At 39.5% G+C, this 18,690-nt stretch overlaps 2 protein-coding genes and 1 non-coding gene across 5 annotated transcripts; 2 read left to right on the top strand and 1 right to left on the bottom strand.

Annotated features, from left to right (window-relative positions):
- Positions 1 to 471: 471 nt before the first annotated feature.
- On the top strand, positions 472 to 10,347 carry LOC131335057 (mitogen-activated protein kinase kinase kinase 3). Of its 2 annotated transcripts, XM_058370229.1 has the most exons (11): positions 472 to 1,289; positions 2,395 to 2,712; positions 3,270 to 3,357; positions 3,533 to 3,595; positions 3,747 to 3,907; positions 4,004 to 4,079; positions 5,924 to 5,983; positions 6,130 to 6,237; positions 6,331 to 6,567; positions 9,576 to 9,685; positions 9,769 to 10,347. In XM_058370229.1, exons 1-11 carry the CDS (start codon positions 823 to 825, stop codon positions 10,034 to 10,036), a joined length of 1,956 nt encoding a protein of 651 aa, XP_058226212.1. In that variant the 5' UTR covers positions 472 to 822; the 3' UTR covers positions 10,037 to 10,347. The 2 variants fall into 2 exon arrangements, with proteins under 2 accessions (XP_058226212.1, XP_058226213.1); XM_058370230.1 differs by lacking the exon at positions 3,533 to 3,595 and having other exon boundaries at positions 614 to 1,289.
- Positions 10,348 to 11,727: 1,380 nt separating this feature from the next.
- LOC131335059 (uncharacterized) lies at positions 11,728 to 15,300 on the top strand. 2 transcript variants are annotated; one of them, XM_058370231.1, is made up of 3 exons: positions 11,728 to 12,256; positions 14,685 to 14,823; positions 14,964 to 15,300. In XM_058370231.1, the coding sequence occupies exons 1-3, from the start codon at positions 11,891 to 11,893 to the stop codon at positions 15,146 to 15,148; spliced, it is 690 nt and encodes a 229-aa protein (XP_058226214.1). In that variant the 5' UTR covers positions 11,728 to 11,890; the 3' UTR covers positions 15,149 to 15,300. The 2 variants fall into 2 exon arrangements, with proteins under 2 accessions (XP_058226214.1, XP_058226215.1); XM_058370232.1 differs by having other exon boundaries at positions 11,754 to 12,256; positions 14,967 to 15,300.
- A 330-nt stretch (positions 15,301 to 15,630) lies between these two features.
- LOC131299371 (small nucleolar RNA snoR100) lies at positions 15,631 to 15,738 on the bottom strand. Its single transcript, XR_009190757.1, has one exon. It is a non-coding gene; the product is annotated as a small nucleolar RNA snoR100 (small nucleolar RNA).
- Between the last annotated feature and the right edge of the window lie 2,952 nt (positions 15,739 to 18,690).

Here is an 18,690-nt window from a genome sequence, read left to right as displayed (position 1 = left end):
TTATAAAATAAAACTCCCCAATAGATAGAGGCACAACTAGGGTGACAAAACGAATCTAAGCTATTCCTAAGCAGTTCAAGGCTTGGCTATGCTCGTTAGTTGAGTTGAGCTCAAATTTAAATTTTAACCTCATTTAGTAAATAAGTCAAACTCGAGTTAATCATAACTCAGCTCTATTATAAGAGATCTGCTCGTTTGCACAGACATATGCTTGCATAGTAAATAAAACGAATGTTCATAAAACGAGTTTGAACACCTCAACTCGAGCTACCTGAACTGATATTGGACAAACCAAGCTCAAACACAAAAAACCTCGGGCCGTTTCACAAATACAATTCGTCTCCCCTCCAAACGCGTAACACAATCACCAGTCTTGATTCTCTCTCTCTTTCTTCCCTCCAAACATACATTAACCTACAGTGGGGTCGCAGACGAGGACAGAGGAACGCACACTCTAATCTCTCTCTCTCCCTCTCCCTCTCCCTCTCGCTCTCCCTCCCTGTGTGTGTAACAATAATACTAGTAGTATATCCAATGAAAATAGCCACGTCAGTATCCTGGTTTAACCCAACTACCGCTTCCCGTCCCCCACCTATCTGAGCTGTTTCTCCACTATACATTGGCCCCCACCCTCTCTCTCTAGAAAACACGCAGACTCCCTCTCTTGGTTTTCTTCTTCAACTTTGCTTCATCGACCTCACCCTTCCGCTCACACCTCCCTCCCATATAAAATCAAATCCCGAGACACCTTGCCAAATTTCCTCCTTTCGGGTCTCTCCTCCCCCAATCTGAACTCAATTACTCACTGAGTCGTCGACTGAAATGCCTGCTTGGTGGGGTAAAAAATCTAGCAAGAACAAAGAACAACAGCAGCAGAAGCAGCAGCAGCTACAACCACAAGTGCATGACCCAATTGGGAACAAGCCCGATTTGAGTAAATCATCGATTAAGAATGATAACAAGAAAGTCAAAGACAAGGCCAGGAGCTGCGATGACTTATTGGGAACGCGCAATTCGCCCCGAAACAGCAAGGATTTTGTCACTGGTGGTGGTGGTGGTGGTAGTAGTGGGTCTTTAGGGTTTTCGGGTTTCGATTCGGATAGGGCTCATCCGTTGCCGCGGCCTTCGATTTATTCGACGCAGTCTTTGGGGATTATTGATCATCATGGCGTAGGCGTAGGGGTAGTAGGATTGGGATCCGGGTCGGTTTCAGTATCTAGTTGCTCATCCGGATCTTCTGATGATCATAATGCTCAGACTGATCAGGCCCAAATTAGCAATTTTTTCAGGTTGGTGTAATTCGTACTCTTGTTTTGGATTTGATCTTTGTTCTCTTTTGTGGGGGGTTTGTGGGGAATTTGGGAGGGTATGATTTCAGGGTCTGCTCTTTTGTTTGATTTCTTCTCTGATTCTCTCTCGTTTACCTAATTGATTGTTTTACTCACGAAAAAAAAGTTAGCTAATTGATTGATCAAACACGGAATTTTCTGGGATTGGTACAAAGTATCACAAAAAGGACCTTTTGGGACTCTGTGTGTGTGTGTGTGTGTGTGTGTGTGTGTGTGTGTGAAACTGTTCTGTCAAATAGTTGATTGCCTTTGCTTATGGATTTCTTATATGCATCTCTTGTCAGCATCCTGAATTTGTGCACCTAAACAAAAATAGATTAAAAGGGTTCACAGAGTTAGTTTTACTTGTCCCTCTTACTGAATTGCTTGTTTATAGTTTCTTGCTTTTTCACTTGATTTGTTAGCTAGGAGCATATTTTTCATTTACGATCGGATTGAGTAATGATGTTTGCATAGGGAATCTTTCTTCCTGATGATCTATTCACGGGGGTTGAGGGAAAGTTTTTTGTTAGGAATATGCATCATTCCTCATACTTTGGCTCTTAAAGCCGATTGGGAGCATTTTTATATATTCATGCGAGATAGACTTTACCGCTAATTAAGAGGGGAATGTGTAGCTTAGTTCGATGTTTGGTTTCATTCATATAATTGGTGGAACACAGCTCCTCGAACCTTAATCAATATACTTTGGGCTTGTTACATGGATTCATGTTCTGCACTTTGAACAATCCGGGGCTATATCTCCAGTGTAAGCCTACGTAGGTTTTACCTTTGTTCATTTGGAAACTTCTCCCATTTGGATAAATGCACTCCTTTTTTGGCGCATTAGTTAGTCACCACATTGTAAATGATGAAACATCTCAGCGGTTCTTCCTCATTTTCTAGAACTGATGTCTCTTGTTTCTTTTCCAAGCGTATTACTATCATCCTTAAACATTGAGAAATTTTGGAAAACCCTGATCCATCTAGATAGAGTTTTATTTTTAGCCTATCTGCTTGTGCTTCCAAATGCCTTATGGTGGTAAGTGTGATATGTCAATACCAGAGGACATGGTGAGACCAAGCTCATGCCAGTAGCAAGAAGCCCAGGTCCAGGGTCAAGAGGGACCACCACCACAACGTCACCTCTTCATCCACGATTTTCTGGTTCAAATTTGGAGTCTCCAACTGGAAAACAGGAAGATGGGAAGGCTGAATGTCATCGGCTGCCTCTTCCGCCGGGTTCACCTTCTAGCTCTTCAACTTTGCCCACCACAAGAACTTGTATGGTTATTGAGAGCACACAATCTAATTTCTCAAGATGGAGAAAAGGAAGGCTTCTGGGAAGAGGGACTTTTGGACATGTTTATCTCGGCTTTAACAGGTAATGGGAATGCTTAATCTGTATCTATTCTGAATTGAAAGGAAAATAAATCAGAATAGTGCTTGGGACTTATGGTTTACTATAGCTTGGTTTTATTTCTGCTCAATTTTTGTATCTAATTAGGAGTTAGAACTTAGAAGCACAAGACAAGAGTTATACCAATTGTTACTTTCACGCTTTTATATGGCATGGGAAAGTAAGAAAAATGAGGTAATGCCAACTTAGGGAGTGTATAAAGATGGCTACTGCAGACAAGAAGTATTAATCTTATCGTTTGGGTGCTGGTATTATGATTGGATGCATGTGACTTTTGCCTTCCCATTTTTTTTAGAAGAGGTTCAAGTTGCCTTTTTTGGCTTCCTGTTTTACCTCTTGCACCTTAAAGGCTGCTCTCTGGTCAAGACAAAAGTAGGTATTCACTGTACAGATGCCATATTATATGGATGCATGGATTAGAGAGCACTTTAAACTGCAAGTGATCATGTATCGCAAGCTACAAGTTTTACATGTGGCATATCTTTATGAGTGTGTGATGGTGGATTTGCAATTTTTAACAGTGAGGGTGGACACATGTGTGCAATAAAAGAAGTCAGGGTCATCACAGATGATAAGACATCAAAAGAATGTCTGAAGCAATTGAACCAGGTTTCTTTTCCAGATCTCTTTGCCCAATTATTGTGCATGGTGCTAACCTCCTATCTGTTTTTTTTGTTTACTCTTAAATCTCCCTTGTGCTGTTGGTTTTGGAATTTGGCATTTCGAATCCTTTTTTGATGCCACTTATCATTTGCATCTGTATAATGTTTCCTCTTGTCAACAGGAGATCACTTTGCTTAGTCAGCTTTCGCATCCAAACATTGTACAGTACTACGGAAGCGAATTAGTATGATCTTCCTGCTTGGACTCTGTTGTTTAGAAAACCTTAAACTCAATGCATTTATTTTCTTGTTACTATAGATATTCCTGTCCTGGCCATAATGGCAGTGAGTGTGAGACCTTGTCTACGGGAATAAGTCTGGTTTTCCATTTGTCAGGGTGAAGAAACACTGTCAGTATACTTGGAATATGTTTCTGGTGGCTCCATCCACAAACTACTTCAAGAATATGGACCCTTTAAGGAGCCTGTTATTCAAAATTACACAAGGCAGATTTTGTCAGGGCTTGCCTACTTACATGGACGAAATACAGTGCACAGGTAGTTGGTGCATGCACTTTATATCCTTCAGATGTATTTTCAGCTTCCTCTAGGAAAGATGTGTTTATTGATTTAGTTTTTTTTTTTAATGCGCAGGGATATCAAAGGCGCGAACATACTAGTAGACCCTAACGGTGAAATCAAACTTGCAGACTTTGGCATGGCCAAACACGTATGTCTCATCTTGAGTTCCCTTCAACAGGAAGTCAACTACTATCATGCTCTATTAAAATATGTGAAGATCTATTTTATTTGCCAATATATTGTTAGTAATGTCATATTTGCAAGTTAGACAAAAGAGGACAGGTACATTTTAGTAATTTCACGTGTCATTGCCGAGGGAATGTAGTGGGGGTTAGAAGTTGGAAGTTTACCCTATAACCCATCCAAATTAGTTGTGGACCATTATTCCCCTTCCTGTCCATCTTCCTCACAACCAAAAACATAAGAGCATATTCATGTCATTTTAAGAATAGACAAACCAACTCCATATGATTTTGCAAATTGTCTGAGCCAGAATAGACCAGCCAATTTACTAAAATGGTGAAAACCATTTGGCTGGTTTGGATTTCGTTTTAAGCAGACTCTTTGGTGATTCTTCTTCTTTTTTGTTGGGTGGGGGAGTTGGGGGGCTAGTCTTTGATTCTTAAATTTTGGAATTTAGAATGCTTGTAGGTGTATAACTGCAGCAGGTGACTTTAGCCAGTGGATATGACCTAGGAATAATTTTTGAAACATTTCGGTTGTGTTTCATTTTGTATCTCATGACTGCTTCAACTGTTCTAAAAAACGGAAAGCGGAGAAGTACTTAAGACTTGTTTCGGAACTGTGGATATTTTAAGGAACAACTCAATGTAGGAAGGTTTAGGAATCCATTTAGGAGATCGATTCAGGATGGGAGATTGGCTCTCTAGTAGTTCTATTGGCACTCAGCTGTTCCTTGTGGCCGGAAGCAGATTATATCTTGATACAGTGTGGTGCCTTCACTGCCTTGAATGGGATCCTTTTCAGTGGTATCTCTTTATAGGTACTCAATTTGCGAGGTTATTGTAGTTACCCTTTTGAAGAGGAGTGGTGCTAAGGTACCTTCTGAGGTGACCTTTTTTGCTCAGACAGCTAATAAACAAGGCTGTTCTCAAAAATGGTTTTGAATGCTTGAAGTGTAGGGTTATCAGGTAGTGTATTCTCTAAATAGCTGGTGGCTTCGCAGATTTGGCTTGTTCTTGTGATTTTTAGCATTCCATGGGACCTCGGTAAAGTTCTTTTCCATTGTTGGCATGAAGGACATCCGAGTAGAGGTGACCCTGAAATTTGGAATGCAGTGCCTCTTTGGATTGTGTGCTTCATAGTGAGCGAGTGAAATAGTAGATCATTTCAGTATGAAAAGGAAAGGTGCTTGCTGTTAGACTTGTTCCACATCGCTCGTCTAAGCCACCCAAGCCTGGTTAATAAATTCTAGAGGCTACTCCACCTATTGCCAATTGGTTTTAGGTTGGAACCCTCCAAGAAATTAACACTTGCTTCCTAGTTTTGTTTCTGTGGACCCTTATTTCGGAGTTTTGGTATAGTTTATTTGTCTTTGTATGCTCATTTTACAAGGTTACACCATCTTTTGGTTCTTAAATGTTTTTTTATAGTACAGTGTAAAATGATATATCTTAATAGATTTGTCAATCTTGCAATATTTGGACTCATGGAACAGTGAAACAGTGCTAAAACAGTGTTTTCTTCAGTCTTCTCATCTGTTATAATTAACACCGACAACGAAACAGGGAAAAGAATTTCAAAAAGAGAAACATTGATCATAAAATCAAACCCGCCTTGCACCTATATTTATCAACCAGAACGGGTCAGCCCAGTCGGTCTGACGATGAACCTGTCAGCAGAAGGCTTCAAAAACCTGACCACTTCCAGAATCCTCTTAATTTGGTTTCAATGGAATCCAACAACTATTGAATTGATTTTCTTTCTCTATGGATCAGTGGACCTCGAACTAATTTTGAGATGTTTGAGCAGATCACGGCATGTTCTTCAATGCTTTCCTTCAAAGGAAGTCCTTACTGGATGGCACCTGAGGTCTCTCTCTCTCTCTCTCTCTCTCTCTCTCTCTCTCTCTCTCTCTTGCAGTCACATCACGAGAAATTTTTTCGGTCAATTTTCCTTAGTCCATTTAAGCTTTACAGCTGTTGATACGGCAGACTCATGCTTATACCGTATTGCAGGTCGTGATGAATACAAACGGCTACAGCCTTCCAGTAGATATTTGGAGCTTAGGGTGCACAATTCTCGAAATGGCGTCGGCAAAACCACCTTGGAGCCAATTTGAAGGGGTGCGTTATTATGCTTCTAATGTAGAATTCCTTATCGGGGCCTGGGTTACGCAAGTGCTAGTGGGAGTAAAGTTTTGGTTATTGTATCCACAGGTGGCTGCAATTTTTAAAATTGGAAACAGCAAAGATATTCCTGAAATCCCTGATCACCTTTCAAATGATGCCAAAAGTTTCTTAAGACTATGCTTACGACGGGACCCGTCTGGACGCCCTACAGCCTTACAGCTGTTAGATCACCCTTTTGTTCGAGAACAAGGTACCCCAAGACACAGCACCAGCAACTTAACCAAGGAAGTCTCTCCTTACCTGTCTGATGGAAGCCGCACACCGGTAATTCCTACAAGAACTTTTGTTTTTCTGCTGCATACTTTCCGTGTAGTAGTTCTATATGTGCACTTTATATGATGTAGTTGATGGAAAAGCTTTGAGTGACGTTTTTTATCAGGTCCAGTGCCATTAACTGTGTTCATAAAGAGAGAGAGAGAGTTTACCTAGCTGTCTTTATTTGTAAACTCCCTTCAACTCTACTACAACTTGGTTGATAAATAGCTTTTGGATTGAGCTTGATGGCATGTCTGCCGTTGCTATCTTCATATCTTCCAAAACTGAGTCTATGTCAAAATCTGCTTGATGGCACACATGCATTCCTCTAGCTGAAAATTTTGAAAAGCAAGCTAGAAACATGTGTCATTGGTCCACAATCACAATAAGATGGCAAGAGAAACCAATTCGTATTCCCACAAAAGTAGTTTTACATATGATGCCAACAACTAAAAAATATGCAGAGAGCTTGCCCATTTTAATTCATTACAAAACGACCTACTAGAACCATAAGACATAAACACAAAGTAGTGGCTTTTAACATCTTGAAGTTCCATCATAACTTACATCATCATTCGTCAATAAATAAGAAAATAGTGAAGTAATATGACTGAAAAAACAAACCATCCATTACTTAACTAGCACAATCTGCATTCTTTAGTGAAGGGGAGAGAGTGTTAAAGTAAGCATATGTTAGCGCCTTTGCTGTTTTGCCCTTTGCTTTTTCTACCTTCACTTTTCTGCCTTGCTGCCTCTTAGTTTCTCTTTCTCTGGAGATGGAAGCGTTGAAAGCGAGTAGGTCCGAAATTCCTTCGATGTAAATGAATAGCAAAGTCGTAATTTTCCAATATGAAAGAGTATATTCCAACAACTCTCCCACGCGAATCAAACACGGGTGCACCAGATGCACCCCTACTTCCATGAAAGTTGTTTATTTGGATAACTTCCAAACTCTCTCCGTACTCTCTGAAATCAGTATCAATCCTATTCCTCCTAATACCTCCAACAATCCTACAAGTTGGGGTTGTATATGTCGGTTGTATATTACAATTTATATCGCCTTCTTCACATGGAAAAGTGACCTCTCCGATTAGCAGACTATAGCACAAGTGCCTAGGGTGAGCAATGGAAAGTAATTCCATCCCGGTTTGAACATTCTCTTCAGATCCAAAGTTGGCGAAATCAAAGCTACGGCCGGGATCATCTTTCGGCTTCAAGACCACTAGGTCTAACTCTTTGTTTCTGTGCACCAATTTAGCACCAAAAAATGGATCATCCTTCGGTGGTTTCGGTTCAAGTACCATGAAAATATATATCCCTCCTTCGGCTGTACCATATGAGCGCAGATCAGAACAAGCGAAGAGTTAGACCTAGCGGTCTTGAATCCGAAAGATGATCCCGGCCGTAGGTTTAATTTCGCCAAGTTTGGATCGGAAGAGGATATTCAAGCCAGGATGGAAGTACTTTCCATTGCTCACTCTAGGCACTTGTGCTATAGTCTGCTAATTGGAGAGGTAACTTTTCCATTTGAAGAAGGCGATACGACCGATATTTAAAACTCCAACTTGTACGATTGTTGGAGGTATCAGGCGGAATAGGATTAGGATTGATAGTGATTTCAGAGAGTACGGCGATGGTTTGGAAGTTATCCAAATAAACAACTTTCATGGGAGTAGGGGTGCATCGGTGTTTAATTCGCGTGGGAGAGTTGTTGGAATATACTATTTCATATTGGGGAATTATGACTTTGATGTTCATTTACGAGTGTTGAAGGAATTTTGGACCTACTCGCTTTCAAGGCTTCCACCTCCTGAGAAAGGGAAACTAAGAGGCAGAAAAACGAAGGTAGAAAAGGCAAAACAGCAAAGGGGCTGACATATTCTTCCTTCAACTCTCTCTCCCCTTCACTAAAGAATGCAGGTTTTGTTGGTTAAGCAATGGACGGTTTAGTTTTTCAGTCAAATTACTTCACTATTTTCTTGTTTATTGATGATGTAGGTTATAATGGATATGTTAAAAGCCATTACTTTGTGTTTATGTCTTTTGGTTCTAGTAGGTCGTTTTGTAATGAATTAAAATGAGCAAGCTCTCTTCTTATTTTTTTTGTTGTTGTTGGCATCAAATGTTAAACTTCTCTTGTGGTAATAGGAATTGTTTTCTATTGCTATTTGATCGTGGTTGTGGACCAATGACACGTGACGTGTCCTTTGACGACGTTCTTTCGAGCTTGCTTCTCTAAATTTCAGCCGGAGGAATGCATGTGTGCCATTAAGCAGATTTGACAAACTCTGTTTTGGAAGCTATGAAGATAGCAATGGCTGACAAGCCATCAAGCTCAATCCAAAGACTTTATCAACCAAGTTGAAGGGTGTTTACAAATAAAGACAGCTATGTAAAGTTTCTTCTTTTTCCTGTTGATTTGAGTGCTCTCTCTCTTAAGTTATGAACACAGGTAATGGCACCTAATAAAAAACGTCACTCAAAGTCTTTTATCTTGTGGTATCATTGATTGTTATAGTCGTGAAATAAACAAGAAGTTGAACCCATCTGTATAAGTTTTACTGCACAATCTAGATGGGGATCTGTTGATTTGATGGTTAGGACCTCGCAATATTTATGAGCATGTTCACTCGAATAGGGAATTGATGTTTGGTAATGATTACAAAAGAATATACGTCACTTGTATTGTATGTGGTACCTTGAACATGTAGGAGTATTATTCGCTGGATTTTTGGTTTCATAGTTGAGTATTGGAACATAACTCTGACCGGGGATTCTAGGAATGTCTACCTCAGTTTTGCTTTTTATAGACCTTAACACAGTATCAGCAGTTTTTAGCCGATTAAATTATGGTTGAGAAATGCTGGAAAGAACGTTTGTTCTTGAATGCTAAGATATGCCTGGGTCTTTGATGCTTTTGTTAGCCATTTAGTTCTTAAAAACCTGAATTTCAATTGCTTTTACTTTGTTTACTGACACGGTTTCTTTTGTTGGGTCTTAAAAAATAACTTTTGCAGCCAACAACTTTAGAGCTCCGTTCCAATAGGTGGAACTTAAATTTTTTGGACGGAGACCATTTAACAAGACCAGTGGCCTCAACCTCAAGAGCTGCTTTGATGAGCCCAAGGTAAATATAGCCTGAGCCCTTCTTTGCATAAGGTTCTTGTACCCTTTCAAAGCTTGAAGTTGTACTCTATTCTTCGCTCACAGGGATAATAGTGCAAGAATGATCACATCGTTGCCGGTGTCTCCATCTTCAAGCCCATTGCGACAATTTGAACCAGCATACAGGAGCTGTTTTCTCTCTCCTCCGCACCCTTCTTATGCTTTGGCAGGGCAAAGCAATTACAATTTGCATGATTACTCGGTTCATCCCTTGAGACACAACACAACGTACATTCTTGACCCTTGGCGCGAAAATCCCCAGTTCAAAACCCAAACGCCCCCCGGTGGATCCCCAAGAGTAAGACAAATTTGATTGGACTTATCGAGGCTAACAGTGCGAGGTGGAAAGATGCATAAACTTTGCTCAAAAGAATTTGGTTGTGCGAATGAAAAAAGATAGGAAGGAGAGAGTGGCTAGTTGCTTATTCCACATAGGAATGCAAGGGATTACACGAGAGGGGCGTGATTTATACATACGCCCTTTGTATGAAATTGATATTGAGTTTCTTGATATTGTAGCAATCGCTTGCTTCTTGATTGATGTAAATGAAAGTGCAGTCAAAAGTATTAAAATTTGGGTTGTATTCGAATGTTTCCAAATGTAAACCTAGGAGTTCCTCTGAATGCTGCAACCATTTAAGAGACAAGCTTATGACAAATTTTTTGGGTTCAATTTATGGTCAAGACTGATAACATAGTTTAACAAGTAAAGAAAACTGCTAGGGGAGAGAACGAAATAATAACTAGTCGTAACACAGATTTCTTCTTCTCTTGTTAAAATTCTGACCAAAAACCAAGCTGAATTGCAAGCCAACAGCCAGCAGGGCGGGTGTTCGCAAGTTGGGGTGAGTTCAGGGGGAGGCAGCATGGCGGATGACGGTTTTGAAAAGTTAACTTCTTTGAAGTTCATTTAGAGAAAAATTTAGGATTAGAGAGAAACTTCGAGCTCAAACAGGGTCGACCAACTTTGACTTGGTCGGTTTTGCGACAAGAAGATAACATGATCGATGAAAGTCTCTCTTTCTTTGCATAAACAGTTGCAGATTTGGGACTAGAAGAGAACGTGATTTCGAGAACGTGATAGTTAAGTAGTTTAGTAGAAGTGCGTGCAAGTTGGCTTAGACCCATGATTGTTGACGAGGAAAACAAGGAGAGAGAACATGGTAGATGGATCTGAAAGTTGTCATTTTATGCAGCACCGGGAATGGGAGTTTGCATAAGCAAAATGGAAAATGAGTTCTTCACAGTCCGCAAGTCTTAACAAGACTTACGGACCCTATACAATTATAGTTACATCCCTGTTTATTTGAAAACTATGTTGGAACACGTGTTTCTCTAATGGTTCGAATCTACGTCCAGAAAACCTTTACATCAAATTACCTTTAAGGATAAAAAAGTAAAAAATTGGATATTAATTCTCATTAATGATGAACTCAAATTTTATTTATCTCTAAGGATAACCCCATGATGAATATTACTCTTTTATCCTTTACTAAATACAATTTCACACTTACTATCTTTTCATCACCTCTTCCCAGCAACCACTTCTGGCTGGTGACCACCTCTGGCGATCTTTTTCGGCCAACGACCTTTTTACTAATTTCGCAAAAAGTTAGTGAAATTCATTGATTCAATAGATAGAGTTTTAATCGTCTTATGGAATTTTATGGCATAGGAATCTTAAAAGTAACACCCAAACTATAAATTCAACCAAAAATGTGTTATGTATCAATAGAGAGATAGAGTTCAATCGTCTTATAGAATTTTACTGCATCGGAAATTAGGAATCTTAAAAAAAATAACACACAAAATATAAAATACTACTGTAAGTAAGATAGTACAATAAGAAAAGGTCACTTTGGTTGTATATACATATATAGCCTCCAAAGTCCAAACCCACCCAACAGTCCAATGAGGATAAGCCTGTTCAGCGGGGCTTGAGTTTCGACCGAAGCCAGCCTGCAACATGTCCGTTGGGTAATGGGTCGGGCATCGAATTGCCAAAAAGGGTCAAGAATTTTCTTGAGGTTTTCGTTTTGCCACCACGTCAGTTGCAATTTAGTACTCCGTAAACGTTACTCCGTTTGCCACTTGCCGCCATAACAGAGAGAGAAAAGAAGAGAGAGAGAGAGAGAGAAGAGACTCATCAAACAACAAGAGGAGCAACATGGGTGTATACGCAGCACCCATTTGCCATCTTCTTTCCCCATCACGACCGAACCCTAATCCGGAAGGCCAAAATCCCAACCCCTCCAGAAAAAACCCAATAAAATTACACCCCGTTGTTGTCTCCAGAGCTTCACTATCGATACAAAGACGGCACTTGTTGCTTTTCTCTGTCCCCATTTCCTTATCATCGTCGATTCCGTTGAATTCCTCTGCTTTAGCAAGCTTCGACTTTCTCAGCCCGGCTGAGAGGGACGCGAGCGAGGTGGTGTCCCGGAGAGTGGCGGAGGCGGTGGAGTTGCTGGAGAGAGGGCGGGATTTGCAGGCTCAGGGTGACTTCAATCAAGCTCTTGATTACTTCACCCAGGTACCACCCTCCCACTTGGGCTCTGTTTGGTTTTCTTGCTAACTTGTTTGTATGTTTATTCAAGATTCAAAACGTCACTATTACTTATCATTTGCTGCCATTCTAATTCGAACATTACTTGGAACAAAAAGTGAAATTAGATGAAAGGAAAGAGAGTTACACCTCGGGGAACATCTTAAAGTGGCCGGTCTGTACCCCAAAGCTTTATCAATGGGGGCTGAAATGGGCTGGGCACCTGGCCGGTCTGTACCCCTAATTCCACTACACGACTCCTACCAAAAGGCACTAATCATTACCTAAATATATAACTGATATAGATGTAGATAAAAATATGCATGTGACACATTCACTTTTCCTTCCATAGATGAGTTCAATTTGAGGCATTCATTGTGTTAATAATAACACTGAATGGTTACGTAGCTTCAAGAGAGGAACCATTGGCTCATGTATTTGATATTGTAAAGCCTAGTTTCATATTTTCGGTTGCTGATTGTAAGGTTGAAGGCGGTGAATTGAGTAGTTGGTCTCCTTGTATGTGTTTCAGCTATCTATCATTCTCTATATTTATTACTTTCAAGGGAACCCCTCATTTGGTGTAGACTCAAAATTGAAGTTATCAAATTCCTTGGTTACAGGAAAGTCCTCACTGAAACCTTTCCCTCCATCAACTGAAGGGAAGAAAGTATATTTAATACACCCCCATGAACTTCCCTCATTTCAAAAAACCCCTTACACTTGACCAATTTAATTTGTCACAAACTAGAACATGAACCCACCATGGAATCATTAGATTTCAGATTCCAAATCACGTGTGGCAAGAAGTCTTCAGGTTCTTGATGATGTGTTAGTCTCATCATGCATTTAGAGCATCCATTCTGATATCTTAGTTTCATGTGTTATTCCACGTTCTTAGTAGGCATAGTTCAGGCTCAAGAATTTTAGTATTGAGAAGTGGTTTATAGTTTATTAAATCGATAAAAAGTAATCAGAACATTTGTTTGCCCGGATAGGTGTGGGAAGATGTAAAGATTATACAATTAATCTAAACAGAGGAGTTTGTGGTCTTAATACCTGTGTAATTCCCTTTTGAAAAGTAGGCTTGTGGACTTATTCATCTATGTCATCCTTAGTGACTTCAATCCCCAACCAAAAACAACAGACGAAAGCTCCTCTGTCCTTAATCTGCTTGGCAACGTGCATTTCAATGAACTAAGTTTAAAATTGGCAGAGGTTGTTGATTAAGTCACAAGCAGCCTTAACATAGTACACAATTCATATTACATCCTTAATTGCTGTAATTCGCCCTTTTGAGAGTAACTTTCTACTGGGAGTTGGAAATTATCTCATGAACACTTGTGCCACAAAAAAATGTACTTTTTATGGCAAAAGGTTAGCAAAGATTTGAGATCCCTCATTACAATTTTATTGGCTCCTTCGATACTTTCTCCAGTAGTAAAAGTATTTGTGTCTCTGAGTCAACCATGATACATGACATACTTATGCTATGAGCAGAAATGAACCATTTTGTGGTAGTAGCAGTTTCAGCTTGAGATATGTATTTGTTGTTTTGAGCAGAGTATCGTAGATGTTATCATTTTTCCTTTTTGAAATGAGATATTATCATTTTTACATACATAGAATATCGTACGACACAGATTTATATGTTGGAAAATGGAATTTTACCATAGAGAATTTGGTGGGACTCACATCGCATGAGGTGGGCCCAACAACAGTATTCGTTGTCTCATCATGGGAATTGGAAAAGCCAAATGGCGTACGTGCGCGTTGTCACCAAACACCTAAATTAGATCGTGGCCGGAGCTCAGGATTCGTGGGCCCGCGACCTATAGTTTGAGGTCTGAGGTATATGGTCTAGTCTAGATTGGTTTGGAATTGATTGTGCTTTATTGGGTTTGTACCATTCGCGTTTGGATGGTCCAATTATAGAATCAGTTGTGTGCAGCTAATTAATACGGGGTAGAATGCCCAATCAATTGCTGGATTAATGACTGTAGCAGTTCCAAGACACCTAGAAATCCAAGAGTTTCTCCTCCTTCTTGAAATCCTTCTTCTAGAGAAAGAGTATAGACACAAGTTGGTTTGATGGACAGTTTACGACGGTGCTCCGGCGGCTGAGTGGGAACCGAGTAACTTTGGGAGACAAACACCGACACAACCTCCGGCACCGGTGAGGCAGCGAATTTGTCTCAAGGGCACCGTTGAATAAAACGGGTCTCGGTTTGCAGTATCTCTATACCTTGCTTACAGTTTATATTTATGTTTCATATCCTGTAATTCCGTTTCATGTAATTTTCTGTTCGATTGTTCCAGAAATTAGTAAAATCGATTATTGTTTTCCGCACTAATTTTCCTACATTATATACTTTGGTAGCTGGACATCCAATGGGCAACTTTTTCCTGATTACAGGTTATTGAAAACTACAAAGATTTTGCTCTCTCAGATTATGCCCGAGTAGGTAGAGCATTAGCCTTGTATGAGGTTGGTGACAGAGAGGAATCAATTGCAGAAATGGAAGACGTTTCAATATCGTTGAAGGGATATCCAGGTATCTCTTAGATCTGGCAATTTTTTTTTTTCTGTTTCATAAACAACAGAAAGGAATAAATAAGAAGATATTGTCAGATTCATTAGTTTTTTTCTTAACTTTTTCTAACTACACGATCCTTTTGTTGGGCTTTCCTACAGAAGTGCATGCAGCCCTAGCTGCAGCCTTATATGTGGATAAGCATGCTCCTCTCCTTGCAGAAAACCAGTTCACAATCGCGACTCTTCTTGATCCTCACTATACAGACATAGCATATGTGAGAGAAACAAAGCATTGGCCTCCAAGTTTGATTAGTTCTTTGCAACATTTCATCACATTTTCCTAGGGCTTTTGTAAATTAAGTTATAACTTGTTTACACTATCAACTTTTTTGGGCTATGCATGGAAATTGGGTGCACTTGTTCTGGAAAAGCAAGTACATTTACACATTGATACATTACAATTCAATGGTATATAACAAGACAGAGTTTGCGGATACTTTTAACATCTTGTTTTCTTTGTTTTCTTTCTTGTTGAGAAAAATACGCAATCATTCTGCTAAAGTTATTTCACTGGTAAAAATATTTTGTTTCTGATGAAATTGGTAAAAATCTATTTCATGTGTTTATTCTCCTGCATGAATATTCCTCCTTCCATTACAACAACAATATAACATAATCCATCTAGTCCCCAATCATTGGGGGTATAGGCGGGGGATGATTGGAGACAGACCTAACTTTTAGCAATATATGCACAAAGTGGCTACTCTCAGAATACCACTAAATCAATGGCCCCCAAAAACCTCCAAGAACCGATGAGCTACAATGACGTTTTGTTGTAAAACTATGCCCCCAAATCAAAGCCAAATGGCGTCAGAGAGGGCAGGCCTAGAGACTCAAATTAATTTATGTGCACATTACTATGTTTCCTTCATTGATAGTCCAGAGCATCGGTATGCACAATAAATTGTGAAAAAACTAGAAAACTATTACTCCTTTCCCACAGGGTTGGAATTGTCAGTAGGAGGTTTTGAACCTAGTCTGTGGTTAAACTTAAACCATATAAGCTTGTGAAAAGTAGTTTGCATATGCCTCTTCTAGTTGTCTGGTTTATTGAGAATCCTTTTAGGTTCGCATAGATTCAAATCAGTTACTCTCTTTCTTGTTGAAACTTTTAGTCTTTCATTATAAATTCCTCATTGATCTCATAACAAAACTTTTGCCATCAAAAGTACTGCCTTTATAGGTCCAGTTGAAATTCAGTTTTCTTTTTAATTCCATGATGTCAGGAATTCAAGTACCGATTATGTCACCAGAAAACAATTTACTTTCGGTGTGTAGATTCTTGTATCAAATGTGGTTGTAACTTTCGGTGTGTAGATTTTTTTTTTTTTTTCTGATTAAAAAAAATTGGTTGTAATTGTATCACTACAAGAAAATCGTTCTATAGTAACGGTCGAAAGCGTTGCCAAAAAATCCAAAAACCGTTGGTAGAGACCCGTTTAGGCTATACCAACGGTTGGAGAACCGTCGGCCAAACCGTTGCAATTTATCCGTTGTTGTAGAGGTATAGCAACGATTTTGACAAGCGTTGGTACAGATTTTTTTTTACCAACAGTTTCATTAGCAACGCTTATAACCGTTGCTAAAGGAAATTTTCATTTTTTTAAAAACCAACCATTGTGTGACGTAAGCCTCCACGTGGCAATGACGTGGCAGCCACTTGTCGCCCGCGTGGCGCTGACGTAGCACCTGCGTGGCAGCCTATATGGCGCTGACGTGGCGACCTCGTGTGTGCGCTCGCGTGCGCGAACCAACTGTGCTAGTCCATAACTTGTGAAAAATCATACACCTTTTAATATTTATACTATACTAACCGGATTTTTTTAATCCTTTTTTTTTAAATCCAGTTTCTACTAACGGTTAATGAAAACCGATGCTATAGTCTAGTTTATAGTAACGGTTATTGGAAACCGTTGCTATAGTCCAGTTTTTAGTAACGGTTAATGAAAACCGTTGCTATAGTGTTGTAATCTACTTACGGTCACATGAAAACCGTTGCTATAGTCCTGTTTCTAGTAACGTTTTGTAAACCGTTACTATACACCATCTATACCGACGGTTTTTTCAACCATTGCGAAAAAAACCGTTGGGAGATCCTGAATTTTTTATAGTGTATTTTGGATTTAGCTCTATGAACAACTTTTTTTTTTAAGTTTTAGATTATTGCTTGCCAAAATTTCTTTAAACCTACTTCTGTCCACACTTAAAGAGATGTCTTAAATTGTTGACTACAAACAGAGATGTTTTTTTTTTTTAATGAAAAAAAACAGCACTATAAAGGGAAATGTTGCAAGGCTTATTCACCTACTGGGTATCTTTTCGAGTCCACATAAGGACTGCAGGAGCTGTTTGGAATGCCTTAAAATGAGGGGAAAATGGGTCCTCTTTTTTGACCATTTGTAATAAAGTCTGGACGGCTGTTTGCAGAATTCATGCGTGGGTTTGGATTTTTCCTTGTCTCTTTAGTTGATCTGCCAAAAAAGGGTGGTTATGCTTGATGCCTTGGCTCACGCGACCCCGCCGAAAACATGGACCTTTGTCAATGCCATGGCCATGTTTTCCTTTAACCTTTATGAACCTTTGTGTTTTTTAAGGCAAATAACCAAATTTGTTTATAAACTACGATGATCCTTTCTGTTCAGGCTAGGGATAGCAGAATCCAGAGGGAATGTGAATTTGATTCTGGTGGGCTCCAAACATAACCTTATTTCGGCATGCCTGAATATATATTTTTGGGGGCCGGTGGGGCGTTTCTCTTAAGAATAAAGAAGACAAATAGAATCAGGGTTTGTATTACAACATGAAATTGTAACCCTGGCAATAGTTCTAAGATATATAATCATATCTATCTCATGGGTTGGTGCAAAGTCTACTGCCAAAGCCAAAGCTAGTATATCATTACTCCTACAAAATGTCTCTCCCATGGTGTACTAAAAGTCTGGGCAAATCGGTTTTTGCGTGTCACCTCATTTTCAATGGTTGACTAAGAGAGAGAGAGGATAAAAAAATGGTATTCGGCTTTCGGAAAGAAATTGTATTTGGATAAAAATGACAAGTAATTACTAGAGTAGTGAGAGTTAAATCGCGAAAAAAGAAAAGATAAAAGAGGCATTTTGGCACAATAGCATGCTAAAAAAGCCACTTTTTATAATCTGGGTTAAAGCTAGCTTATATGGTTACACAAAGGTTCTCCTACCTCGATTGATGTACGAGGTGTGGGGAAAATAAATCTCTTCTCTATCTTGTGGTTTATAGTTGAAGGCCAGTGGAAGGTGAAAATCTGCTACAATAGCCATTTAATTAAGCCGTTAATATTGACTTTTAGATTTTGGCAATTAATTCTGTGGAAACTTGTACTAAAAGCTTCCCCATTGTATATAAAATTAAGGCTGTTGGACCAAAAGCACAAGCGAAAAAGGAAAATCACATAGCTTTAAGAAAAAGAAGGAAAAGATCTCACGAGTTTCAGTCAATTGCCTTTGAATCAAGCTAAGAAAGATGGCCCTGATGTAGTCGTAAGTTGCTTGCTCCCAACTGGTCCGGTGACTTGAACGACATGGGTTCGATTTTCTTAGGTGATGTATTGAGCCATTCATGCCTGTTTATTTTAACTCACCGGCTTCTTGTCCTTTTACGCCTTTAGTGGCTCAAGTCCGTCTTAAAGAATGCCTATAGATCCCCTTTGCGCAGACTCCCCACTTTGCTCGATCTAGCTAAGCCCTTCTTATCCGGCTCCCCAATAGGTAGGGGCTTTTTGTGATTACGCTCAAGAAGAATTGCCACGCATTGATTGCCCCTCCTACTTTTGTTTCTTTGAAAGGAAAGC

This window comes from Rhododendron vialii, chromosome 8a (assembly GCF_030253575.1).
Source record: "Rhododendron vialii isolate Sample 1 chromosome 8a, ASM3025357v1".
Taxonomy (NCBI): Eukaryota; Viridiplantae; Streptophyta; class Magnoliopsida; order Ericales; family Ericaceae; genus Rhododendron; species Rhododendron vialii.
Note: the sequence above shows the minus strand (reverse complement) of the source record. Positions and strands in the feature narration are given on the sequence as shown.